The 26101-nt window shown below is 51.9% G+C and overlaps 9 protein-coding genes across 9 annotated transcripts; 2 read left to right on the top strand and 7 right to left on the bottom strand.

Moving 5' to 3' along the window:
• Nucleotides 1-2173: 2173 nt before the first annotated feature.
• Nucleotides 2174-2623, bottom strand: JCM6883_002279 (uncharacterized protein; the record flags this gene model as incomplete). Its single annotated transcript, XM_076628962.1, has 3 exons — nt 2174-2180; nt 2239-2456; nt 2519-2623. 3 exons carry the CDS (start codon nt 2621-2623, stop codon nt 2174-2176), a joined length of 330 nt encoding a protein of 109 aa, XP_076491145.1.
• A 444-nt stretch (nt 2624-3067) lies between these two features.
• On the bottom strand, nt 3068-5082 carry JCM6883_002278 (uncharacterized protein; the record flags this gene model as incomplete). The annotated part of the gene is made up of 6 exons (XM_076628961.1): nt 3068-3242; nt 3317-3471; nt 3546-3767; nt 3994-4263; nt 4327-4578; nt 4639-5082. The coding sequence occupies 6 exons, from the start codon at nt 5080-5082 to the stop codon at nt 3068-3070; spliced, it is 1518 nt and encodes a 505-aa protein (XP_076491144.1).
• A 676-nt stretch (nt 5083-5758) lies between these two features.
• On the bottom strand, nt 5759-7316 carry JCM6883_002277 (acetate uptake transporter family protein; the record flags this gene model as incomplete). The annotated part of the gene is made up of 12 exons (XM_076628960.1): nt 5759-5800; nt 5889-5949; nt 6013-6094; nt 6190-6268; nt 6329-6419; nt 6491-6521; nt 6590-6634; nt 6703-6786; nt 6830-6867; nt 6937-6970; nt 7032-7080; nt 7146-7316. The coding sequence occupies 12 exons, from the start codon at nt 7314-7316 to the stop codon at nt 5759-5761; spliced, it is 807 nt and encodes a 268-aa protein (XP_076491143.1).
• Nucleotides 7317-8456: 1140 nt separating this feature from the next.
• Nucleotides 8457-9468, bottom strand: JCM6883_002276 (RRP15 family protein; the record flags this gene model as incomplete). Its single annotated transcript, XM_076628959.1, has 3 exons — nt 8457-8527; nt 8599-9144; nt 9204-9468. The coding sequence occupies 3 exons, from the start codon at nt 9466-9468 to the stop codon at nt 8457-8459; spliced, it is 882 nt and encodes a 293-aa protein (XP_076491142.1).
• A 183-nt stretch (nt 9469-9651) lies between these two features.
• Nucleotides 9652-16082, bottom strand: JCM6883_002275 (uncharacterized protein; the record flags this gene model as incomplete). The annotated part of the gene is made up of 27 exons (XM_076628958.1): nt 9652-9874; nt 9934-9998; nt 10055-10108; nt 10175-10251; nt 10314-10403; nt 10477-10618; nt 10685-10715; nt 10788-11000; nt 11066-11261; nt 11323-11598; nt 11661-11812; nt 11880-12115; nt 12190-12572; nt 12634-12778; nt 12835-12909; nt 12978-13031; nt 13090-13208; nt 13266-13820; nt 13878-13957; nt 14017-14250; nt 14314-14410; nt 14469-14553; nt 14616-14765; nt 14833-15063; nt 15132-15596; nt 15659-15799; nt 15861-16082. The coding sequence occupies 27 exons, from the start codon at nt 16080-16082 to the stop codon at nt 9652-9654; spliced, it is 4791 nt and encodes a 1596-aa protein (XP_076491141.1).
• Nucleotides 16083-17145: 1063 nt separating this feature from the next.
• On the bottom strand, nt 17146-19285 carry JCM6883_002274 (uncharacterized protein; the record flags this gene model as incomplete). Its single annotated transcript, XM_076628957.1, has 10 exons — nt 17146-17370; nt 17440-17528; nt 17593-17667; nt 17736-17853; nt 17919-18061; nt 18125-18427; nt 18501-18588; nt 18649-18848; nt 18941-19046; nt 19115-19285. The coding sequence occupies 10 exons, from the start codon at nt 19283-19285 to the stop codon at nt 17146-17148; spliced, it is 1518 nt and encodes a 505-aa protein (XP_076491140.1).
• Nucleotides 19286-19624: 339 nt separating this feature from the next.
• JCM6883_002273 (uncharacterized protein) lies at nt 19625-22430 on the top strand (the record flags this gene model as incomplete). The annotated part of the gene is made up of 8 exons (XM_076628956.1): nt 19625-20541; nt 20617-20734; nt 20799-21182; nt 21257-21341; nt 21753-22035; nt 22103-22148; nt 22212-22285; nt 22346-22430. The coding sequence occupies 8 exons, from the start codon at nt 19625-19627 to the stop codon at nt 22428-22430; spliced, it is 1992 nt and encodes a 663-aa protein (XP_076491139.1).
• A 512-nt stretch (nt 22431-22942) lies between these two features.
• JCM6883_002272 (FAD-dependent oxidoreductase) lies at nt 22943-24620 on the bottom strand (the record flags this gene model as incomplete). The annotated part of the gene is made up of 8 exons (XM_076628955.1): nt 22943-23264; nt 23326-23519; nt 23577-23714; nt 23779-23833; nt 23902-23936; nt 23992-24037; nt 24093-24311; nt 24451-24620. 8 exons carry the CDS (start codon nt 24618-24620, stop codon nt 22943-22945), a joined length of 1179 nt encoding a protein of 392 aa, XP_076491138.1.
• Nucleotides 24621-24807: 187 nt separating this feature from the next.
• On the top strand, nt 24808-26017 carry JCM6883_002271 (uncharacterized protein; the record flags this gene model as incomplete). Its single annotated transcript, XM_076628954.1, has 4 exons — nt 24808-25184; nt 25254-25500; nt 25569-25695; nt 25758-26017. The coding sequence occupies 4 exons, from the start codon at nt 24808-24810 to the stop codon at nt 26015-26017; spliced, it is 1011 nt and encodes a 336-aa protein (XP_076491137.1).
• Between the last annotated feature and the right edge of the window lie 84 nt (nt 26018-26101).

The following is a 26101-nucleotide window of genomic DNA, read 5'->3' as shown; positions in this document are numbered from 1 at the left end:
CGAGCTGTGGAAGGAGTCGGGCCAAACTCGTTCCTTTCGCCAATTTCTGTATTTCTTGCTCCTCGAAAGCTTGAAGTCCAAGAGCCCGCAACGACGGTAAGATCTCCGGGTCCAGTGAGTGCAAGCCAACAGAAAACAGTGTCGAATCGTCGATGGTCAAAGAACGAAGGGACGCGAACGGGCGGTCCATCTTTCCTTGAAACCCACCATAGAGAAGTTGGAGGTTCACGAGCCCTGGAGGGCATGAACAAAGGTTTAGCGTGAGCTTTGAGAGTGAGACGTGACGGCATACAGACTCACTCCGCCACTGGTACAGCTTCCCGATTTCGATCCAGTGCTGTTCCGAGTCGCGTGAGATGGTGAGACTCTGCAACCCGGTCCCTCTGTCTATCAGGTATTGGACTAATCCTGCTGACGTCTTTTCTCCAACCAGGAGCTCCCCAGTCCACCAGACATTGTCCTCCTCCGCAATGAATCGACTAAGCTGAGCGTTCGACTTGATCCAAACGATTTTGAGGAGAGGTTGTGCGATCGCTCGGCACTGTCGAGACACGAGTGAGAGAGAACAGAGAGTGGTTTGACGCTCCTGGTATGTTGCCGAGTGATAGGAAAGAGGAACGGTCGCCTCAATGATTTTGCGGAGGAGTTCGGGCGGAAGAGAAGAGAGCATGTTGTCGGCGGACCGGGCAGAAAACGAGTGACGAGGGCGCAGACGGGTAAAGATAGAGTTCTGACTACTGCACCGGCAACGATCGAGCTGCCGTAACGAGCAGAGGGATTAGCAAGTTGAGAGGCGAGAAGGGAGAGAGCAAGAATTCATCGGAAGAGGGTGAGCTCACCGGTAGTAGAGGCTTCTGGTACTTCTATCTTATGCTTGTGTTCTGTCCAGGCTCTATTGTGACGACAGGGACGGTGGAAGGAGAGACTCGGATGGTAATTGATGAAGAAGCGTGTGAACGGAGCAATGCGTTCTAGCGACTTCGTGAATGGCGGAGGTGTTGTCAACGTGTTCTTCTACCCTCGGAAGGCGAGAGGTGATGCCAGGTGATATTGAGGAGAGGGAAAGGATTCCGTTTCGCGTTCACTGGCCTCATTTCGCAAGAAATAAATCCCGCTGTTCTTACTTCTTGATCACTTGCTAGGTTTTGCGCCAGGCTAGACTCTGCCGGGAGGTCATGCGCGAGGTTCTCGCTCTCTCTCATGAAAATCATTCGATGTCAATTTTCCCGTGAACTCGTGTGTTGCTAAGCTCTACCCTGATCAATCTGATGTTGCGAGTTGTTGGTGACGACATAACGAATCGTCGGAGAAAGAATCCGAAGAGGATCGTGGATGAGAGAGAGCGTTTCCTCGAGCTTGCGACTCCGAGTGCAAAACCTCTTCCGCCGCTCGAGCTCGTGTCTCTTCGTTTCGCTTGAGGTTCCGCGAGGTCCTCTGAGCAGCACTGTCGTCTTGAGCGAGCTTATAAGTTATCACGACGGCAGGGTCCATTCACGGTCTTGTCGCAGACTCTGCGGCTCCGAAAGATCTCGAGAAAGAAACGAAACTAGACTTTGCTTTCAAGACGAAACAGCCGTAAGAATGATTGTAATGAACCACGAGCGACCGAGATAGTGGAAAATGTTCGCTGAGGTAGAAAGAGACGGAAGAGATTAGGGGATACGAGATACGAGTCGCGAGAGAGCGCGAGAGGCGAAAATTTTCCGCTTGAGTCGCTTTCCTCCAGCTCAGTGACGTCTTGCAAGCGAACCCACGGGGAGAGCCATGTACTGCAAAGCGGAAGCGTCAGCACAAACCGGAAGTATCAGCACGACAGCTCCTTTCAGCATAAGCGTCAGAACGGGCGAAAGTAGATCCCGTTCGTTCGCAGTCTCGTGATGGTCATTGCTACGATATCTCTCGTCGACTCCCTCTCCGGCTCCATCACGCTGATCCGAGTTCGAGGTAGTGAGAAAAAGGAGAGTAAAGCGATTCGTAGTGATACATTGGTTGAAGAATTCCGGTATAGTAAAACGTGGTATCAATGGGTGGTAGGGCGAGGTATCCAGTGATGGATGCCTCTGATGCAAAGAACAAAGGAAGTGAAGCGAAAGGAAGAGAAGCGAGAGGAAGAGAAGCGAAAGGAAGTGAAATGAATGAAGGTGATTCGAGAAGAGTTGAAGTTGGCGGGTCTTCAGAGTCTGCGAGGCAAGAAATCGTCAGTAGGAGCTCGTGCGATGAGAAGAGAAAGAGACGTACGCAGCTAAGTCAGCGAGCAAGACTTGAAGGTCGGCGAGCCCTGCCTCGTTCAAGAACCTGGTATCTCGATCTCGCCAGAGGAGCGCCAGGAGATTCTGAGTATCGATACCCTTTTCTCGGAACGATCGGGCGAATCGAGAGAATTTGTATGTGACGTCGGATGCGACGACGTCGATTTCGCCGTCTTCTCCCGGCTTCGGTTGAACCTCTCGCAAAAACTGGGGAATGAAAGCCGCATCAGTGCATGTTCTGTAGTGAGAGAAGCGAACTGGCTTCTCACCTTTCGAATCTCATCGCCGGTAAGCGGATCATCGTTTCGTGGGAACCCGCCGAAGCATTTCTGACAAACGACCGATCGATCTTCCAACATACGTGTGAAGACCATGTCGAACTCTTCTGGGACTGTCTTCGCAAACCACGAAGCCTGATCCACCAATGGTCAGTCATTGAAGCACACGCATAATCATTGGGGTAAACCCTACCGTTACTCGAGTCGTGCAACCTTTCTTCTCACACATTCTCCATCGAACTGCTCCAAGCAGCTTCTTCGGGACACGAGGCTTAATCAACACCGACAACTCAGCTCTAACCTAGGGGAAGAAAAAAAAGGATGAGATCCTACGAGTTGAGAGCGAATCGAAAACCATTCTTCGGGAGTTTGAGGCTGGGCGAGATTGTTTGCGGACACGAAGCTGTCGAAAAGGCGTGTCTGTTCGACGAGATCGACGGCGAGGTGTCCAATTTGATCACACTCTTCGCAGATCGCAGCAGCTAGGCTGATGTCGAAGAGGTCAGTCGGCTTGAGCGAGGAAACGACGACGTAAGACGCTCACAAACTGGTCTTTTCCCCTTCGACACCGCATCGCAACTTGACTCCGAGTATTCGAGGTTTGCATCCACCGGGACAGCGTATGAACCATTCGGCAGCGCCGACAAGGTCGGAGTGCGATGAATCTGGAGGGAACAACAAGCATTGATAGAATTCTTCCTCGGTCAAGTTTGAGCTAGATAGAGTCGAAACCTACCGATGAGCGAGTCCCTGCGGAGTACAGACGGAGAGAGCAGAAGGAAAACTCACTAGAAACAGATTGCAGCCCAGATTGCATCGTGCAGACAAAGGGGGTTCTTTCCCTTCTCAGCAGCAGACTTCGTTTGATCATAGATCGAGTGGTAGACTTCTGGAGCGGGTCCCATCTTGGCTGGGTAGTGGAGATTTGCTTTGCAGGCGGGATTCTGATATGACGAGAGAGTAGACGGCGTCAGCTTTGGTCCACGGCGAGATCTCGGATGCTGATTGAAAGACCCACTGAACACGATATGAGGGTATTGCGAGCTTCAGAGAGTTCCTCGAACTTTGCGAGTGTGACTTTCTTCACCTCCTCTCGCGCGAATTCGGAGGCGGTTGCTAAGTAGTACTCGGCGTCTCGCATGCAAATCTCGTACTCGCTGTGGGGATCGTATTCGACGAGTGCTTCGACCGGTTCGGGAGCCTGGTACAAAGTTTGCTGACTCAAAAGTTCGAAAGCGATCTATCATCCGTGAGGAAATGGATAAGCTACTCGATGCATACTCGTTGATAACACCTGTTGAGGCAAGAAGACTCACTTGACGACCCCTCTCGGTGAGCCTCCTATACGTCGCCTCGCTTTCATCCCCCGCGAAGAGTCTCTATCTTATGAGGTCTTCTCCATGCTCGTCGAAAACTTTCTGAACGAGCGAAGAGCGCCTTGATCGTTTGATTCGACGGTGAGCGACCTCGTCGATTGGGTCAGAGGTTTCCTCGAAGAACTGCAGCAGCGGGTTTCTTGCGATCCCAGCATCCGAGAAGTCGGGCTTGTGACCTTGGAAAGCGATAATGTGTCGCATTCGGTCATACGAGAGCGGTTCGGGATGGTGAAGGTAATCGAGGACCGCCAATTCTCCGATTCTGTCGAGAGTTGCGCGAGGAAGATCGTCAAGAGGTCCGAAAGTGAGGGGAAGAGGAGGAGGAGCCGAGAGGAAAGGAGGAGCAATGGGGCGACCAAGCTGGTTGACACACGAGGAAGGATCAGATCGGAAGCTTCACATCAAAACTACGGAGAAACTGACTTGAGCTGCGAAAGTAGGATCATCATGGGGGGCAGTAGCATTGGCGAGCCATGCATCAAAAGAGGCGTTACCAGACCATTCAACTGAGACGCGAGTGAAGAACTCCGTCTGGCCCGCAGAGTTCGAGTTCAAGAACCGTTTCTTCGAGTTGTCCCAAGCTTCGCCAAATTCAGCGACCAACAAGCGCATTCCCCCTCTCACTTTCACCCAGCTCTTGATTTCTTGAGTAAGTATCGCTTGCGAAGAGGAGTTCTGTCAAGGGAGTAGATTAGCTCGACGCGGAGAGAAAAAAGGAAACAAATTGCGACGAACCTCGTTGATCGGGAGCAGCGGATAGTGAACCTCCTGAAATTCTTCGAGCGAGTTTAAGAGCTTCATGCTGTACGTTGATCCTCCATAGCGAACCCGTTGCTCTTCCCACTTTTTCAGGAGTTGTAGAACATGGAATCCTTCTCCTTCGAAATGAACTTTCGATGCGCCTTCGCCGATCGGTCCCGCTACTATTCTACTACTCTTTCCCAACTCCATCGCATCGACCGCATTCTCCGCTACAGCAATACCCTCCTCCTCGAGTATAGCAGGTATCCGATTGAATGCATGTTGAATGACGGAGACGTCGGTAGAATCGAAGGCGGTAGCTTCCTGTAGGACCCTTGCGGCAGCGATACGGAGAGGGATGCTAGGAAGGAGTGAGTCGAGTAGCTGCTGAGCTCTGTCTAGTTCGCAAATCGGGCTAGTTTGATCAATTCGAAGCATGCGGAGTCTACAGCAAGGGAGGAGGTCAGCATTGCTCACAGCTGTGGGAGCACCGTGAAGCTTACCGACCAATCCCTCCGCGCGGGGGATAGTTCCTTAAGAGTACGCTTCGACTTGAGATGAAGTCTTTCAGCTGAAAGGTAGAAGAATAGGGGAGGAAGGGCGACTGGACTGCGCTCTGAAACCGTTGATGATCCTTGATATTGGGGACGCAGCTGTTGATCGGGTCGAAAGATGCGAATGGGAGGAATCGTGAAACGGAAGTTCGTGCTGGAGGAGATGAATTTGGGTCACGTGCGTCTCTGCTTCTTCCTTTTCCGGCGTCGAAGCGCGAGACGCTGCTGTGCCAAAGCGCTGCCCAAACCCAGACTATCGATTGAAGTTGTGAGATTGCACGGTGGAAGTGTAGCGACGCTCGACCCGGAACGAGCTCTCAATCTCTTGCGAAAGTGCGGAAGTGCGCGGACCCGACACTCGAGACAGTATTAAAGAGCAACGAAACCAAACTTTGCTTTCAAGACAAGACAACCGTATGTATAAATACAATGAACCAAGGGGGACGGAGATAGTGGGAAATGCTCGATGAGGTAGAAAGAGATGGTAGAGATTAGGGGATCCGAGATACGAGTCGAGACAGCGCGAGGGGGCGAAAATTGCTGAGGCGATTTCCTCGAGCTCAATCACGTCTTGCAAGCGAACCCACGGGGAGAGCCATGTACTGCAAAGCGGAAGCGTCAGCACAAACCGGAAGTTTAGGGAAGGTACCCAAATTCGATCAAACTCCGCCGCCGACGAAAGTAGCTTACAGAACTTTGTGGGTCAATTAGTGCCGCCGCAGCTACGTACCAGGCGTTGAAGGCGGTAATACTGTTAGATGCGAGGTGTCAGCGACCGAAACAATGAAGATGAAGGGGTTTTGCAACGGCTTACAGTCCGAAGGCACCTCCGGCGACGTGGATAGCAGAAGCATGTGCGACGCCGAGCTCAGCGATGGCCAAGAGGAGGAAGGTGACTATCGGACGGAACGGAACGGAAAGAGCAAATGGAAGAAGGGAGGGTAAAGTCAGCACTCGTGCACGATTAACAGCGGAAGAAAAGTGGACGCACTGGTTAGGAAGAAGAATACACCAACAAGGGCGATAGAGGAACGGAGAGAGGCGAGAAGCATGATGAAAGTGAAGATGAACTGTCAAAACGAAAACGGGTGAGCGGCAAGTTCACTGTGCGGAATCAGGAAAGAACTGACCCATCCCCACAAGAAGAACGCTACTCCATCGGTGAACATGCCCTCAACCTCGTACGAGGAAGAGATCGCAGACCAGGGAGAAACGATGAACCTACGCTCAATGTCACAGAACGAGTCAGTTGACGAAATTAAGCGAGTAGATGGTAGAACCAGTCGACGCACGCGTAGGAAAGCCAGAAAGCTCCGTAGGAGGCTATATGCGAGGTTAAAAAGAGGGTCAGAGCTAGGTCCCGATGCAAAAATTGAAACCGCAAAACTCACAGAAGGCGGTGGCACCGAAGGTGTTTCCGGTAGCAAACTCCCACACTGTAGAACACGAAGGAGTCCGTCAGTAAGCTGACTCGCGAACCGAGAAGCGAAATGGCCAAACTTACTTCCGGCGAGCAATTGAGCGAGACCACCGTAGAACAACGCAGGACCGACGACGACGTTCGGCACGTTAACACCACGAGCTCCGACTATGGATGGATACGGTCATGGTTAGATGAAGAAAAACGAAACGCGTTTCGATTAACGAAAACTTGCCGTTGATGAGCGAGCTGTGGGCGACGAAGACTCGCTGTCAGCTTCCCGCTCCTGAGTTGGAAGGGCCTATGAGAGACACTCACAGCATGAAGGTAGTCAAGGCGAAACCGCAGAGACCTAGGAAATGAATTTCGTTAGTCCGTGCTTCTGAAACCGCGACGCATTCCTATTTTCTCACCGAGAGGGGCAGGGTTGGCGAGCTTTCGGTGGTAGATGGGGAAACCGGTCTAAGGAAGGGGAACAACGTCAGTCGATGCTAGTTTTCTGGCATTGGGCGAGACGGTAAGCCTACTTGAGTGTTGTCGACAGGGTGGCCTCCAGGAGTAATGTTCCTCAAGTTGAGAGGTGCACCTCCTTCTTGCGAAGCGTAGTGAGAGTTGCCGTTGTTAATAACTGAACCATTGTTGTGGTGGTGGTTCTTCTCTACGTCTACTGCAGTGTGTTGAGCATCGAATCCAGACATGTTGACTTGTTGCGAAATTTGTTGAAGTGCGAGTGAAGGTATGCGAGCTGGATTTTTAGTGAGGGTATGAGGGTGAACAAGAGCTGCAGCAGCAACGTCCAAACAAAAAAAGGTCAACCCGTCCGATCGGTCTGGAACAAGAGTGGAGGGCCAAACGGCGCTACTGCCAAGTCACGCGGGGTTTGCGGAGATCGGTTCGCAAAAGAAAAATTGCGTTCCTTCCCGATTCTCACCAAAATCAATTGAATCCGCCTGCGCTAATATGGTGTAAGCGGCCCGGTACTAACACCAGAAGATTCGTACGTAGTCAATGACGAACTCGTATAATCACTAGACTCCTGCGGCTCGTTCGTGCGAAGCGAGTCCGAGCTCGTTCTCCTCTCGCGAAGAACTTCTCCTCTCCTGCTCTCCGCTACGATCCGGAGAGAGAGCGGGGTCTATCTGGTTATCCCCCACTCTGGAGCACTCAAAACGAAATACCAGCCTCAGTCTCGGTCTCAACTCACAACGTGAAAATGAAAGATCGCAAGAGTCGGGTTAAATCGCAACGCCCAAAGCTCGATTCTTCTCGGCAGCTCGTCCACTATTCTGCCGCTTGCTTTGACATAGCGGCTTGTTCCGGACGGAGGGGCTTACAGCCTCTTATCCCCTCTTTCGCCCACGCTCGACTCCTACTTCATCCCTAGCTAGGCGCCTTCTAGGTGCGCACGCTATAGCTATGGCAAAGTCTGTCTTTTCGGGCAGAATTCACACCGCGAGACCGAAGCAGTAGAGCGATCCGAATTTACCGTGTTGTAGACTGAAGCAAATTTGGACCACCTCGATTTGTCAATCGCACGTCTGCTCGAATCCTCGCGAGTCGCAAGCGAGTCCCCGCTCAGTCTCTTGCCCCCACGCGCGCGTTACATATCGGAACGGTCCAAGCAGTAAGAAGAAAGCGAAGAGAAGAAGAAGAATTTGCTTGCGAAAGAAAGTCGTCAATCCAAGGAAAACTTTGGGCTCTTGCTTTTGCTTTACGAAGTGGCTGAAACTGCGTCGGAGAGAAGCTCACCCGACGATTCTCCTGGCAGAACAATCTCTCCTCACGGGACTCAGGGAATGTCGTAATGCTGACGGGTTGCAATTCGACCAAGTGGACAACTACTTGACAGCAGGAGCGGCAGTTCCGGCTCGAATGAGGTCGAGGAAAGACGCTTTCGACAGATTCGTCACTGAGTCACTCGACGAGATTGGTTAGCAACTGTCTCAGCAACGACAGCGAAGAGTAGGTTGGCAGACGTACGAGCTTCGCCTTTACCACGTCCACCGAGAACGTTCGGTCTACGATTGACCGTTCCTCCGCTCGTGATTTCTCCCGCATTGAGCTTGACAGCTGCCTTTTTCCTCGCCTCTTGCTCTTCTTGCTCCTTGTCCTTTCCAGTAACACCTTGCGCCGCTCCGATTGCGTTGAACAATCGCACGACACCTCGTTGAGCCAATTTCCTCAATCTCTTTTCGCGCTCCGCACCAGTTTCTCCCTCTTCGAGACTCCCTCCCCTTCTCGCCGCTTCGAAATCCCTCGCCGATTTTGATTCCCATTGACTGAACGGTAACGGCGGTCGAGCTCCCCATCCACCGATTACATCTCTGACATGTCCCCTCGAGAGATGTTGCGCTTTCGTTTCGCGGATGACACCGCGCGTTCGACGCTCGAGTCGAAGAGTAGCCGCAGAAGGAGGTGCTCGGAGGGGTACAGGGTTGGCAGAAGTCGAAGGGAGCGAGAGTAGATGTTGGAGAGAGTTTGAGAAAGCATCGGCAGTCGTAGGACGCAGAGTCGTATGTTTGAGCTCTGCGCGAGTAGACCGATTTGTTAGCAATCCTGAAGGTAATACGGCAGGTAAGACTCACTCTTTGCAGGTCTCTCCTGACCCTCTTCGAGCATGTCCCGAATCGCTTCGTCGTCGTCTTCCTCCTCCTCGAGCTCCTCATCATCACTACCAGCTGAAAAGTCTTCTTCCTCTGCTTCCAACTCGCTCTCGTCTTCCGAAGAGGGAACGTTGATCGGTTCTTGAGATGGAATTTGACCTTTCTTCACTGGAGCTTCCTCTGCTGTCGGAGCGACTGCTGGTGACCTTGCACGCTTCTTGAGGATTGACTTTGGCTGATTAGACATTGTGTGCTGGTTCCCAGTGGTGAGAAGAGTTGAAAGATGAAGTCGCTGAAAACTCGCATTTCTCTCCGAAGATTTCTCACTTCGCCTTATTCGGAACACAAGCCTGGTGTTCGAGGGTAGTGATAGGATTACATGGAAGCATGCGGGATGAATCAAAAGATCAAAATAGTAAAGAGAGAAAGTCTAGTTCTTTCTCGAACGTCTCGTGATAGGAGTCATTGAACCGCTGCGAGGCGTGTTCGTTCCACTCTTGACGAGTCCAGCTTCGAGAGCGAGCGAATAGAAGATTGAGTCCTTCCTCCCGAGGAGAGCGGCAGGAGTATCGAACTCTTTCACGGTTCCCTTGTCGAGCACAAGGATTCGGGTAGAATCCATGATCGTGTTGATGCGATGCGCGATAGTGAAGCTGTGTGAGGGACACGGTATTAGCGCGTGAGAGCTCATGTCAAAGAGGAGGAGACTTGCGTGGTAGCTGAAGCGAATTCTTGTCGAATGATCGCTTGAATTTCCTTGTCCGACTCGACATCGACCTGAATGACAAGGTGATCAGTTCTTTGTCATCGAAGACACGAAAACGTGTACGCACAGCTGCGGTGGCTTCATCGAGCACCAAGATCTTGCTTCTTCTTAGGAGAGCGCGCTAGAGTTGCGTACGAACCAGTGAGCTTTTCGTTTGAGCTAGATGCGCTCAGATGCACAGACTTACGCCGAGGCACAGGAGTTGACGTTGTCCACTCGAGAGATTTGATCCACCCTCGTCGATTTTTGCGTCGAGTTTGCCATCTGCGAAATGATCGAACGTTTAGCATTGCGCGAAGGCTGTTGACAGTATCTTCTCGACTCACCCATATTCTCAACGTGTTCCTTGAGTCGACATTGTTCGAGCGCTGCCCAGAGCTCGGCATCCGAAGCTTTTCCAGTAGGATCCAAATTCGCTGTAAAGAAGAGGAGGGATCAGCATCGGGACCGGAGAGTAGTCATCTTCGACCGTCGTGGTGATGAGCTTACCTCGCAAAGAACCTTCGAAGCACTGTGAGTCTTGCGGAATGATCGAGATTCGAGAACGAAGGTCGTGAAGCCCGATCTTTGAGACGTCGACTCCATCAATCGAAATGGTACCACGTTCAGCTTCGATGACTCGGTAGAGCACCTGAAGAAGGGAACGAGAGGTCAGTCCTTGTGGAGTCTGAAAGTGTCTCAAAGCGAGAGGACGCACCATCGTAAGAGACGATTTTCCGGCACCGGTCCTGAAGGAGAGGAAATGAGAATTGTGAGTGAGCCTGTCGAACCTTTCAAGGAGTAAGGAGCGAACAACGCACCTTCCGACAACTCCAATCTTCTCCCCAGCCTTGATCTCGAAATCGATATCTTTCAAGACGAGGTCGAGTCCTTCTCGGTAACGAGCGGCGACGTGACTGAATTTGATGCTGCCGGCTTGAGGCCACTCGGGAGAAGGTTGCTTCTCGGGAATCTCGAGAGGCGCTTCGGGTTTGAGCGAGATGTACTCTTGTACACGTTCAACCGAAACAATGCTACGAACGAGAGGGAGACTGTCAGTCAAGAGGAAGATTCGACTCGAGAGGAAGAGCGAGCTTACTTTGTTTCGACTTCAGTTGCTGAACGAACGATCCAGTTGAGGGTTTGAGTCGTCGAGAGGGCGTACGAAAGAGAAAGTCCGACGATACCGGCGTTGACAGAGTTGGATCGAACGAGGGTCGTCACGGCGAGAAGAGCAGTCGAGAGGATAATGATAGATCCGAGGAACTCGAGCCGAACAGCGAGCCATCGATTGCCTGCGGGTGTAGAAAAGATCGATTAGCGGCGCAGAAAAGGTTCAGAGCAGTCTCGACTTACAGTTGATAGAAGGGAAGAACGCCTCTTGATTACGATCGAGTCGAGCTTCGTTCTCCGCGATGAATCGTTGACTTTGACGATAAGCGCGAATCGTCGATACACCTCCCAATGTCTCTTGAAACGAAGCGAAGATGGGACTCTTGGTCGTAGCGTCGAGACGTTTCAACTCTCGACTTGTCGCGAGGTAGTACATTTGGATTCGACGGTAAATGAGGAGGACGGGAACGAGAATGAGGAGGAAAGCCGGGGCGGAAGACGAGATGACGGCAATCATACCTGAAGAACGATCGAATTTGAGTTGGAGGATCAGAGGTAAGAACGCAGGTCTTCGAACTCACCGAAGACTCCCGCGAAAGTTCGGAAGAAACCACCCATGACTCGAGGAAGAGTAACATCGATTGTATCGACATCTCGCGAGAAACGGTTGAGGATCGTTCCGAGAGGAGTAGTTTCGAAGAAGAGCATCGGAGAGCGGAGGACCGAGTTGAACCTGTACATAGTCAGAGAGCGTCAATCGGTGTGGCTTGTGGTGAGGAAAGAGAGAGAGAGGCTTTTACATTCTATCGTGCATCTTCTTCGCGGCACGAATGACACAAAGCGAGTAGAGCAAAACCCCATTGACAAACATGGCGATCGAGGCCGAAGTACCGATAGCGGCATAGATGCCGAGGTAGAACCAGAGGTTACCGTTATCCCCCGAGTTCGCGTTGTGTTGCGCCCATTGTTTAAGCCAAACGTCTTTCCCGATGTTGAGACCTTGTTGAAGAAGGATTGTGAACAGGTAGAGGAAGACCTGCGCAAAGAGCGAAGACGATGAATCAGTACGAAGAGAAATGATTTCGAGCGAGAAGAGAGAAGTGAGCTCACTCCGAGGTAGCCGTTCGCTTCGACGTATTCCTTGTACACTCCCCAAGAGACACTTCCCTGTTCTCGCTTCTCCTTCGGTCTTGTGCTCCTCTTGAGTTCTTTCAACGTTTCGAGTTTCTGCTCTTGAACCGGGATGAGCTGAGCTCGATGCATCCAGTCTGAACCCTGTTGCAACTTGAGCTTGATCGCGAGGTCCTCGGCTTCGAGTTTCGACTCGTCCTGTTCGACGTCCGCGAGAGTCTCTTCTCCCGATCCTGAACCTGAACCGTTCGTTTCCTCAGCCGCCGTGTCCGAGTCCTCATCCTCGTCTTCTCCCTTTTTGCCGAATTCGACGAGGAGACGTGAGAGCTCAGTGTCGCCTTGAATAGCCGATGCATAAGTACCTAATGAATGAGCGCTCGTCAGTCAAATTGTTAGGAGAAACGGATCCTCGAAACCACTCACCTCGTTCGAGAATGACTCCTCGACGCAAAAAGATGAGCTCGTCCGCTTGTTCGCAGAAGGGGATTTGATTCGTGCACAAGATACGAGCGCGTTCTTTAAGGAGACCATTGGGTCCGATAACTCGATCGAAGAGATGGCGACCAACCTGGAATGAGAGGGTTCAGCTTCCTCCTTTCAACATGACGGAGATCCTTGACTCACGTGCGCATCGACGGCAGAAAGTGGATCGTCGAGAAGGTAGATATCCGCTCGAGCATAAACAGCTCGAGCTAAAGCCTGCAGTGAGACAGAAAAATGGTTAGATCTCGGCTACCTTTCGCCGAATAGACCTGGGAAATACTTACAATCCTAGCTTTTTGCCCACCACTGACAGAAACTCCTTTCTCTCCGATCTCAGTCTGTCGGAAAACCCAAGTCAGAATCGTGAATCTTGCGGAAAGACGAATCGGTACTCACCTCGTCCCCATTCGGAAGGATTTTGAGATCTTCTTTCAGAGCGCAAGCTTCGAGTACGAGATCATAGAATTCGGGTTCGAAGCGATAACCGAAAGTGATGTTGCTTCTGACGGTTCCACCTGATTGCGAAAGAACGTCAGTTTGAGCTGCGAATGACGAGATAATTAATGATTCACCCATGATCCAAGGTTGTTGAGCAGTGTAGGCTACCGATCCTCTCACTGTGACTTGACCGTCTAGCTTATTCATCTCACCCAGGACGGCACTCAACAGACTTGATTTTCCTGCTCCGACTCGCCCCACGACGGACTTCAGCTCGCCCTTCTTCACACTGAGTGAAATGTCCTCGAGAGTCTTGTCGTGAGCGACTGCGTGAGGTGTGGCGGGGACGGAGGTCCAACTGAAATCTCCTCGTTGCACCGAAACGAGTTCGTCGCCAATTTTCAGATCGCGAGTCGGAGTGACGACGTTGACGGCATCGGCTTGTAGCTCTTTCGAGACGAGGAAGTCGGTCAATCGACCAACCGAGACGTAGGCTTCAACGAGAGACGAAAAGACGACGGGGAGAACGGCGAGAGGGAAACTGAGGAGTTGGAAGAGCGTGATCGCGGGGAAGACGATGTCACTGGTGAGAGGTTTTCCCGAAATGATCGAGAACATCGCGAACGAGGAGAAGGCGACGGCGAATGGAGTGAAAGACCAGAGGAAGTTCGAAGAGGCCGAGAGGTAACCTGAGTCTCAAGTATTGTGAGCCACGAAAGACGACGAGGAATCAGCTTGAGACTCACCCATTTTCTTCAGCATGACTAGCTCTTTGTTGTTTCGAACGTCGAAAAGGCGAGAAGCGAACGAGTTTTCCCATGCGTATCTGGAAAGACGAAGAGCGAGTCAGCAAAACTCGGGTGAGGAATTGAAGCATGGACATACAGCTTGATGGAGCGAATGTTGTTCAAGATCTCGCTCATGATACTCGTTCGTTGATCCTTGTTCTTCATTTGTTGTCGTTGAAGTTTCGTTTGGTATCTCGCGATCGCGGCGGTCAACGGCATCGAGGCGATCATGACCGCGACTCCGACCAACATTGTCCATCCGAGGAGGTTGTAGAGCGAGATAAAAGCGAGCGTGATTTGGAACAGACCGGACCACGCGATTTGTCCATATCTGTCGAGAGGTTAAAACCGTGTCAGAAACAGCGCGAAAGGTTTCGAGAGGGATGCAACGCACGTGCAGAGATCTTGTAGGCGAGTAGCATCGGTCGATTGCAGGTTGACGATGTCTCCTGTTAGTCGACCACCTCGTTCGCTCGGAGAAAGGACCAGAGCTGTTGAAACGAGAAAGTCAGCATGTTGTCAGCGTAGAGTTGCGAGGTCGACACTTACCTTTCTTGTAGATAAGACCAACTAGACCCGCTCGTACTCTCATTCCCGTTTCGAACACTCGAGCAAAATAGCAATGGAGGAGTAGCTTTTGAGCGAGTCGAGATTAGCCCGGTTCGTCTCCTCGCAATAGTGACAGACGAGACTTACTGTTTGAGTCACGGCGCAAACGAACATCCCGATCGCAATGATGTATCCGTGAAAGGCAGGTTCTCCCGCGGGAGTGTTGTAAGTCGAAACGAACTGAAGTAAACGCCTCAGAAGTTGAGGTTGAACGAATCCGAGACAATCTTGCAAAAGCTATAGAAAGATCTTAATGAGTTTCTGAAAGTCACACAGAGGAGAGGGGTAAGAGAATCGCACGAACCTTGAACAGCGCGGCCATGAAGAACGGTCCCCCATATGAGCTAACGAGTGCTCCTGTGAGACTCGGCTTCGGTGCTTCCTTCTCAGTCTTTCCGTCCGCGGGGAGGACGCTGTAGGTCGGTTCTTGTTCGGAAGATTCGGGTTTGATTTGAGACTTGCGAGCGAGGTTGTCTCGTCGGGCTTGCCAAGCTTGTTCGAGTCGAGATCCGAGTGCGTTCGCAGTATCATCCGGCTACAATGTATAGTTCGAAATGAGTAACGAAGAGGGGAAAAGCAATCGCTGGCTGAAAGTGAACTCACTGGCAAACTCCAAAGATCCTCCTCAGTCAAAAACTTCCGATATCCTTGCATCATCAACGGAGTCATCCACGAGAACGTGAGTCGAGAGAAGATGTTAGCTCTTAATCGTGGGCATTCGGGTTGTTCCCATTCGTCTTTAGTTCCCTGCTCTTCCCCTTCTAATCGAATCTTTCCTGATGCCGGTTGGACGAAGGGTACAAAATCGCGCCACGACATTCCTTGCCATCCTTGAGGTCCAAGAAGTTCGATGAGGAAGAAGGACGCGAGGAAGGTGAGCCGGAGGACGAGGATAATGAAAGATGCGAGAGCGACGCCTTTCAGAGCGTGAGGATGGATGGGGGCGGTCAGGTAGCTTCGGAGAGTTACAGAGTTGACGGCGAGTTCGAGGAGAGACCAGAATAGGAGCGGTGTGGAGGAATGAATGAGGAGAGGGTGCGAAGCCGTGAGGAGGAAATGAGCGAATAACTATCGACAAATCGTTCGTCAAAGATGCTCCCTTAGCGTTGAGATCTTAAAGAGTCACTCACGTAGGAAACGAGGCCGAATAGAGCGAAAGGGAACCGAGGATCCCGGAAGATTGAAATTCCTCCTTTTCCTGATCTGTGAGCTTCGACGGCGAACGCGATGACTTGCGCAACTTGGAGTAAGACCAAAGCTGCCGTGAGAGTCTGTCCTCGAGTAGCAAGTTACAGATCAATGCGGCTCGAAAGTGGAGGAAAGAAGACTGACCATTTTGATGCCGTAAGCTGCTTTCCCTGGTCTGCTCAGAGTCTCATGTCTGCCCCGTCTGTACTTTCGCCATAGTCGAGGGAACGCATATCCTCCGATGAGCAGCAGGACGAGGTGAGGGAGAGCATCGAGGGAAGTCTGCTCGAAGCAGGGCGTGAAGTCCCAGTTAACCGGATCGACTATCCGATCACACTGAGGCGCGTACCAATTGGATGGCAGCATCGGCGTCGGCGAGGTCGAGATCGAGGTGACGAGAAGCAAAGGCGGAAGAAATGAACCGGCCTCCATCTCGATCACTAAGCGTACCCAATTTTCGTATTTTTGGTGGGGCCTCGCTACGGACAACTAACAATCGTTGACTCTGATGGACGGTGTCAAGAACTGGTAGAAGCGTCCAATATAACTGTCTTTGACTTGACTTCGACGACTTAGGTGCGTGAGCAAAAACACGTTGGGCATATCAATAAAAGATTGAGCTGTTCTTTCATCGGGTCGTTGGTGAAGTGGTTATCATGCGAGCCTTCCAAGCTCGCGGGACGGGTTCGATTCCCGTACGACTCATCTTTTTGCATCTTTCTGCCTCTTTTTGCAATGCTAAAGCTTTTGAGCTTACTCTCCGTCTTGCCTTATGCTTTTTGGGTATCGAGCTATCCGCACATGCGGCTCGAATACGAGGTCAGTGACGATCGCATCTCATTTTTGCTCGCTCGTCCTTTCCGCTTTCCGGATCTTGAAACGTCTGCGCTGTCGTTCTGCTTCGCTGGCTGAGCACGCAAATTGTCAGTGTCGGTTCCAATTCACGTATTCCGCGACGACACTCTATGCAAGTCCAGGATGAACACAAAATGTCGCGCGATCCTAAAACCTGCGACGAAGTCAAAGTTGTTCTCCTCGAGACGCCCGACCCGCGCCGACGACGTAGACAGAGCGGTGATGTACTTCTAGGAAAGGAAGTCAGTCTCCAGGGAGTGCTGGAGAGCGGCCTTGGGCTGGATAATACGGAAATGGTGGACCAAGCGCACTCCTTGAGATCAGCGCTCTGCTCACGTATAAACTCAGCTGCTTTGTTTGCCCAATGGTATCTCTCAGCTGATAGTCAGGGATCGATACGCGATAGCTCACCTTCGCGCTGGGGCACGCGAAACCGAACGCGAGACGTCGAGCCCGTTCGAAGACAGTTCTTTCCCTCGCGCTTTTGTCTCTTTCTCGACTCTGCTTCATCATCGAAGAGAGTTCGCTCGACACACGAGTATGAGAAAACTGTGATATTTGCGAGAGCGACACACTACTGCTGCGATTCGAGGTAATCCGGTCTCCATTCATTGAGCCATTTTCCTGTGGGACCTCGTAAACCACTCTTGCCCCTCTTAATGAATTGACCGAATTCTTTCTCCGCCTTGACATCGTTCGACAAGCCGTCGTAAACTACTTTGCCTCGCAGGATTGTCAGAAGCGGCCAATCGAGAATCGGGTGACCTTCGAACGGAGTATAATCGCACGCTGAGTGAAGCTGTTCCGTTTCAATTCGATTCGAGAGTGAGTCTCTGACTTCGAGCAGGAATAGCGAGATAGTACGTACGTTCTTGACAGAGATCGTTGATTCCTGACGCTGCGATGGGTTCCGCCAGATCACGAAATCTGCATCACTCCCAGGTTGAATCGTTCCCTCTATAGCTCGAGCGACTGTATCAGTCACGACTTCGAAGCAAGAAGAGAGCCGAGCGACACTCACTCTTCGGATACATTCCATATAGTCTCGCTGCGTTCGTGCAATTCAGCTCGACAAACTGTGAGGGCGACATTTTACCTATCTCGACGAATGCGGGGGGTTGCGAGTCAGCCACGGCGATTCGTGAACCCGCAATGAGCACTCACTCTTGCAGACACTCTCACTCCACAACAAAGGACCTCGAGTTTCGACTCCGGGAAGTCCGTTGGGAATGTATCGGAAGTCACCTCGCTCGTTCTTTGTCGGGTTCTTAGCGAGACCAAGCTGGAGAGACGAGAAGAACCGTCAGAAATGGTAGGGAGAAGATGGCATTTCCGAAGCTAACTCACCTGCTTCCCTGACTCGTCGTAGTAGTTTGTCGGAGCGTGATCACTTGACACAACAGTCACGGTTCCGTTCAAAGTTGAGTCCCACACCTTTTCCCGATCTTGAAAATTCTCGCGCAGAGGAGGTGCACAACAAGCTTTCGCGCCTGGATCGAGAGGAGAGTCAGCTCCGATGAGAGCGAGATACATACTTAGAGTGAAGTGCTCACCTTCAAAGCCCGGAGCTCGCATTGCTTCACCAGTCAACAGCAAGTAATGAGGACAAGTTTCGGCGTAGACCGACATCATCCGTCCTTGAGCTTCCCTGATCACCTTGAACGCCTCGGGAGCCGAGACGTGAACGAACAAGACCGGAGTGTCGAGGAGCTCAGCGAGGGCCAAAACTCGGTTCGTCGCTTCGGATTCGACGATCGGAGGTCGAGAAGTACCGTGATTCCATGGCGAGACCATTCCTCTTCGAGCGAGATCGTTCGTCATCCAGCTGATCATGTCGCTGTTCTCCGCATGAACCACTGAGACGAAGTAGATTGAGAGTCAGAAACGGCGTTTCGAGTGGTTCGAGGACGAGAAACGAATGAAGCTTACTGACTGTAACGCCGTACTTTCTCGCAGCGTAGAAGCAGTCGAGGATCTGAGAATCGTCCAACTTGAGAGCGGGATAAGTCGAGTAGATCTGTCTCCATCAGAGTCAGCGAATTGCGAGAGATGGGAGAAGCTGAGCGAGACGGCTTACCTTGACGCTCGTAATCCCTTGCTCGATCATCTTTGGCAGCTCGACATGCATCTGTTCCTCGCTCGGATCGGTGACGATCACATGGAACGAGTAGTCGCACAGAGCGTTATCGGTAGCGAGTTTGTGGTAGTCGTCCACAGCAGCTTGCATCGAACCTCCTCGTTGTTGTACCGCGAAAGCAATGACAGTTGTACATCCGCCTAGAGAGTTCACGGAAAGGCTTGTCAGCTCGCACAGAGGAAGAAGAGAAAGAACAATTCGCAACGAAAGAAGAGAAAGGGACGTTTCGTACCTCCGAGCGCAGATCTAGTTGCGGTAGTCCAGTCGTCCGCACTCTTGGCACCGAGCGACTTTGCCGCTGATTGTGCGATATGAACATGAGAGTCGATCAAACCAGGCTGAGCACAAAACGAGAAGTGAATGAGCTTCGCAGCGCGCAAGAAACGAAAATAATGGTTGAGCTCACTGTGATGTATCCACCTTCGGCATCGATAACTTGACATCCCTCTGGAACTGGTACGTCTTTCATGAGTAGGACGACCTTGCCGTCTTTGACCGCGATATCGCAATGAGTTTCGTCGGAAGCTGTAACGACGATTCCATTCTTAACGACGAGGTCGAAATCGAAAGCGGCCATGTCTGAGGGGGTTGTCGAGTAGGTGGATGAAGGAAGAAAGAGAAGCAGGACTCTCGTGTTGCGCTTGCGAGACGGCCGAAAACATTCCAAAACTTTGGCGACGGCGAAATCGAATTTCGAGGTATTTCTTGCGACTTCAGCGCCTCGTTCCGTATAGATCTGCATATGCACTTCATAGATCGTAGTCTGTGGTTTCGTAGAGTGAGAGATAAGTCAAAATATGATGAGAGCGACTCGCTCGACACGAAACCTCACACTCACGCGTGACCGATACTCCCAACTCTGACTCCCCAGAGACTGCCGAGTACAGAGCCGAACCGACTCAGGCAGCAGAACGTTATGGACGACAACCCATGGGGAGCATCGTCAGTCGATGGATCACCAAACCTTACTTCATCGGCAACTCCTCCCGATCAGCCTGAAGCTACGTCCAGACTAAGCTTAGACGCGGAAGAGGAAGATGCTAGCTGGGGAAACGATGAGGTCGAACAGGTGGACGAGGTGCGAGATGTGGAGGAGAGAAAGGAGGAGGAGAGCGACATCGATCAACAACCAACAGAAGATGTAGAGGCTGGGACAAGAGTCGGCGAGCAGGAGGAGGAGGTTCCAGCAGTTCAAGCCGCGGATCAATCGGAACAAGGGCGAGATGGATCCGCTACGCTCGAATCGTCTACAACTCTCCCTCCCCCCGTCCCTCTCGTAGACGAAACGCCGCCAGGCTCTCACGAACCCCCGATGGACGATTTCCCAGAAGGAGACGTCGGATTGTCGGCACCTGACGCTTCTCTCTCGCCCACAACGAAAGATTCGGAAACTTTCACAGTTCCTCCTCCTCCGCTGCCCACCACCTCGACTGAACCCTCTCAAGCACCTCCGATGGACGACTTTGATGATTTCGACGACGACGATGATTTCGGAGAAATGGGAGAAGCGGGAGAAGATGGAGAAGGAGACGACGATTTCGGAGATTTTGGCGACGCAGCTCCCCTCGACGAGTCAGCATTCGAAGCTTCATCAGAACCATTCCCTTTAACACAGCACACAAGCGAACCTGCGCTCACCCCTCAGCCTGTACCTTCGACCTCGTTTCTACCGCCCCTCCGCCTGGACTTGTCGAATCGACCGACAAGGAGGAGTGTCGCGCCTCAACTTCGAGACTTTGTTTCAAGCGCATGGGGAGATGTGTCGGATAAAGTGAACGACGAACCTGAGAGGCAAGTCGAAGGAGTCGCCCAGATTTTGGTGACGGAAGAATCGTGAGTCCTATTCTCGTCTCCGCGAATGTGGGCGACTTGTACTCTGAGCCTGACTTCCTTGACGACTCGCCTCAGACGCAACCTTTTGTCTTCACTTTCGTCACTGCCGCCTCTGAGACCGTTAGATTGGCGACGTTCCAAGATTCGTCGAGAGCATCTCATTTCGATGGGAATTCCCGTTAATCTCGACGACGTGAGTAGTCCTTCTCTCCATTGCCTTGAAGTTACGCTGAATCCTCTCGTCGCCCCGAACATAGTCCAACGACCCGAAACCTCTCTCATCACTCTCAACATCTTCGCCGCGGCTATCCGGTACTCAGTCCCGACCCTCGTCTGCTCCTCCGGGAGCTTCTCCTTTACCTTTCTCTTCCTCCCGCGTTCCTTCTCGGTCTTCGACTCCCTTCGCCGATCGAGAGAGGACAAGACGTACAGCCTCTCCTCCACCACTCGACAAAAATCTCGCAGATCAACTTCTCTCGCTCAAAGAAGACGACCTCACGTTGATGAGCCTTGCCAAGTTGAAGAGTGTTGCGGCCGACCTGGAGAAGATCAGTGTCGACGCGAGCGAGATTCTGACGCATGCGTTGCTGATGAGGGAGAAAGAAAGTCAAGACAAAGAGACGTATAACGGAATGATTTCGGTACGTTCCCCACTTCGCAAAATTGAGATAGACTCGAGAAAAGGTGAAGCTGATGAACGCAAATGACTCTACAGGATCTCGTTTCGGCTGCTGCGAAAATGAAAACGACTTCTTCAACGACTGGAGCTGGTCGAGGGCGGGATCCCAAGCGGCAAGGAAGTTTGCGATGGGGTAGAGGGGGAGGCTAGAAGGTTCCTAAATATCGCTTCTGTATCTGACGAAATAGCGACTCGGGAAGTTGTCGAATATCGTTACTTCAACTTTTCCGATCCTACCAATTGTTAAAGCATCGGAACCTCGAGAGCGCTTTCTGACTGGGTCGATAAGCCAAATGCCGTCGATTTCGAGCGACCGAAGTCTTGCGAAACTCCGGATCCGAAACGAATGATGTTCGGATTGCAATCTCATCTCATCTCCTCGCCCCAAGTTCTTCCACCCCGCATCTATACAGCCAGTGAGTCTCCTCGCCTCGCAGCGGTACTGCCCTAAGCTGGGGTTCAATATCTAGATGGATTACCTCATCGATTCATCATTCGCGCTTGATCTCTGACACGGTTTGCTGCACTCCAGTGTCGTGGGATACCGCCGCCGTTGCCAAAGCCGAAGACCTTCGACTCAGCTCTTTCACCTCGCAAACCGCCCACACTCTCGGCGAGTCGATTCGAGCCCACATCCAAAAACAAGCGCCCGGGAAAGCCGCGATCGTTCAAATCACCTCGGGATCCACTGAACAGCTCTTGTACTTCTCGACGACGGCTGAAGGTACATTACTCGACAACAAGGTTTGGGCGCAACGCAAATGGAGGAGTGTAATTCGATTTGGGAAAAGTACGGCTTCGTTGAACGTCAAATGGTCAGTTCCTTCTTGCAAGTTCTGCCGTTTGAGCAGTACGCTGAATTTCGTTCCATCTCACCGATAGGTCTAATGGCAAAGTCCCCTCTCACTATGCCGCTCCCGAAACTGAGGTGAGTTGTTTCGTTCCTTGCGATTTCTGAAACTGCCGTTCTTACCCTTCATTCAATCAATAGTATGCCTGCCATGGTGGAGGGTATCCTCTCAGGGTCAAGGGAGTCGAGCCCATCGTCGGTGTCGTCATCGTATCGTAAGTCTTTCCTCGATCCTTCATTTTCGTGCAGCCGCTGAGCCTTTTCATCGTCCGCAGCGGTTTGACGCAAGAGGAAGACCACCAATCTATCGTCGATGTCTTAGAGAAGTTCATCCAAGACGGTGAACCCGTTTCCGAGTAGATTCGCACCAATTCGCCATTAGATCTCAAAAAAGAAAGTAGTTTCATCCTATCCGTTGTAGAGCGTGGAGGGGAGAGAGAGTACGAGTCTTGCTGGGTACTGTCGGCGTGAGAGCGAGAGCGCCTCCTGAGTCCGCGAAGCTCGCGAGCAGATGGCACCGAGGAAAGTTGGCCTCCGTGCGGAAAAGAAAGCATTTCCAGCAAAAGATGAGTCGTACGGGAATCGAACCCGTCCCGCGAGCTTGGAAGGCTCGCATGATAACCACTTCACCAACGACCCGATGAAGGAACAGCTTGTTTTGGTGTATATAAAACCGTCTGCAAATACCACTCACCATCTGCGAATACCACTCAACTCAATGACAAAATCGCTCAACAGCAGCGTTGCAACTTGAAGCAGAACAGAACGACGTTCCTGACAGACAGCAGGGAATACTCGTCACCGTCGAGTTCAGTAGCCGTCTCGTCCAGAACAAGTGCTTAGTTCACTTTGCGAAGTGTTGTCAATCTATTTCAAAGTTTCGAAGTCCTCGTACTTCGCTTCCGCCCGATCTCTCCTACTATCCTAGCGGCCTCCTCAGCGCAAGCCCATGAGCACTGCCATCCGTATCCACCGTGTCCGTAATTATGCAGCACTTGAGTACCATCGGAAAGAGTGTCCGATTCAAGTCGAATACCTCGATCTCGCGTGGGCCGGAAGCCTACGCCGACGGACTTGATAATCGAGTCGAGTTCAATGGGCGAAGTCGAATGAGGGGGGCGAGCGAGAGAGGGACAAATTTCGAGTGCGCGCCGAAGGATATTGATCGTTGTTTCTGGTCGAGGTGACGTCTCCCTGCAAGCACGACGGTATTAGCATGCTTCGAAATTGTTATCAGTCAAGAAGACTGACGTACCAGTCATCAATCTCACGAGTGCCCCCGACAACAACTTCGCCCGAAGCTCGAGGAATTACATACGTTCTTTCTCCTCCTTCTCCACCGGCTAGCGAACCGATCTGCCTTGTCCACCCGGTTTTGACCCACGGACAATCGAGTACGACGATCTGGCCTCTTACAGGATGTACTGTTGTATCGCTTACATCGGACAACTATCGGAGGGGCGTCAAGCACTGCGAAGCAATGAACCGACAGGAGAGACGACTTACTTGTGATGCGCCCAAGCCTGTGCAGTTCACGAGGCAAAGAGGCGATTTGGCGTACCTCCGCGCTTCGGCAAGAGACTCGAGTTGAGGAACTCTTGCGGCAACTCCTCCGAGAGAATAGAACGTCTTCATTAGATGAGGCTAATTTCGATTGCTCGGTCAGCAATCGTTTGCAAGAGGATGATTGATGGAGAGAAGAGCTCACGAGATACCGAGACGGCTCGATTGTCACGGAGTCGAATGAGACAGAGTGATCAATCCTGGACAGACGAAACATTGAGCTTCCGTGTGATCCCTCCACGTCGAGAGAGGCGGAAGGGATACTTACCCATCAGGTAGAGTGTCGGTAGTGTTGATCCGGAACTGGACAGGCGTGGGTGTCAATGACTGTTTCGCGAAGGAAACGAGAAAAACTGACATTTGGTAGTTGCTCGAGCAGGCGTAGATGAGAGTCCCCTCGATAGCTGTGATTCATCGATTCAGCCGGGGTATTGCGATAGTTCTGGTCGATTGACTCACTATTCAGTCTGCCTCAGTCGTATGACTCCAATCTTCTCTCCTTCTTCCGAATCCTCACTTTCGGCCCAAAATTTGTCGAACGTCCTCAAGTCCAAGTACCGCTGTCGCCAATCCTCATCGGCAGCGAAAGATAGATGGTGTGCTCCAGCCTTCGAGCTCGCATACTCCGGACATGAATCACCAGGAAGATGTTGAGCGAGGAGGAGAACTGGGAGACCGCTGCGAAGAGGGGGCGAGAAGAACAGGTCAGGACGATAGAGTAAGAATAGGAGCGTGGTTCTACGCCGGCCGCGGACCGCCTGCAGACCTCGAAGGACGACGAGGGGAGATTGTTGTTTCATCAAAGAACGGAGCTCACCTCTTGAGGATCTCGATCGCCGTCATAAGTCCAATGCAACCAGCGCCGAGTACTATAGAGACGACAGGATCGACAAATCGAGGTGGATCAGCGAGTCGGAGAGCGGATGGAAGATGAACCAACTCACCGACGACGGGAGACGGCGAAGGATGTGGGAATGGCTTCTGCATCACGGTGCTCGAGAAAGGAAGCAGCAAGCTCTGGGCATTATTGAGGTCGAGTGTTGGCGACTCTGCTTCCAGTCTTCGTTCGTGATTCGCCGACGGCATTTTGTTCGCCGCTCGCCTATCTCTCTCTCGCCGAACACGAACCACTCACGCTTCCCTTCCATCTGACTTCCCTTTCAAGCCGTACACCATGCCTCGCCTTTTGAGAGTCGCCGCCGCTCAAGTCGGACGAATCGATCGGACGACGCCCAAAGCTGAAATCCTTTCTCGTCTCGTCGCTCTGCTCGACCAAGCGTCAAATCAAGATGTCAAGCTCGTCGTATTCCCGGAAACGACATTCTCGACTTTCTTCCCGCGATACCTGCTCGACGACGACGAGCTCGAGGCATTCTTCGAGAAAGAATCGGAAGACGGAATCGCTCAGTGTGAAACGGTTAAACTCTTCTTCGACAAGGCCGCGGAATTGGGAATAGATGTAGTCGTGGGATATGGAGAAGCGACGCCGTCAGGGGAGCGATACAATTCGGCATCGTACGTCGCAGCTGGAAAAACTGTCGGAAAATACAGGTACTTTTTACTTTCTACCTCTCTTGCTACTGCATGAATTGATCGCGAGTCTGCACTGGATGAGCACAGAAAGATACATCTTCCCGGTACTCACGAACCGTTCTCCCTTGACCCGACTGTGACGAATCAACTCGAGAAACGATACTTTTCGCCCGGAAATCTCGGCTTCCCTGCGTTTCGTGCCCCATCTCTCAAGGTCAGCACAGGTGGAGAGGAATCTCCGATCGTCGGTATGCTGTTATGTAACGATAGAAGGTGGGCAGAGGGATGGAGGGTCTTGGGCCTGCAGGGAGTTGAAGTCGTCTGTATCGGTTACGTGAGTTTGTGCTCTCTTCTTTCGTCGGGCGATGAGCTGTGTGTCGCTTACTGGAAGCGACGCTACAGAACACGACGGCTTGGGCACCTCAACTATGGGGAATTGATCCAGCTTCAATGTCAAAGGAACAAGCTTATCGCGACGCCATGTTTCATCACAAGCTGGTGTGTCAAGCGAACGCCTACACGAATGCTAGTGAGTCTCCCTCACTGATCGTGTCCATGAGACTGTAGCTGATCTTATTCGTTTGACCGCAGCGTTTCTCATCACCGCTGCGAGATGCGGAAACGACGACGGCATTCATCCTCTCATTTCAGGCTCAATGATCGTCGATCCGGAGGGTCACATCGTCGCAGAGAACAAGACGGAGGAGGACGAACTCGTTGTTGCCGAGATCGATCTCGACGAGTGTCAGCAAGGAAAGACGAAAACTTTCGCCTTCGAGAAACATCGACGCATTGAACACTATGGTCTGATCACCTCGCAGACGGGAGTCGTCAAGCCTGTCGAGCCTTGAGTAATATGTCGTCTTCACTGTGATTTCTGCTTGAGCTCTTCGAGACACTTCTCACGCAATTCCGGTTTCAGAGAGTAAGTTGAG

This window comes from Sporobolomyces salmoneus (genome assembly GCF_050403485.1).
Source record: "Sporobolomyces salmoneus JCM6883 DNA, S_salmoneus_JCM6883_v1_ctg3, whole genome shotgun sequence".
Taxonomy (NCBI): domain Eukaryota; kingdom Fungi; phylum Basidiomycota; class Microbotryomycetes; order Sporidiobolales; family Sporidiobolaceae; genus Sporobolomyces; species Sporobolomyces salmoneus.
Note: the sequence above shows the minus strand (reverse complement) of the source record. Positions and strands in the feature narration are given on the sequence as shown.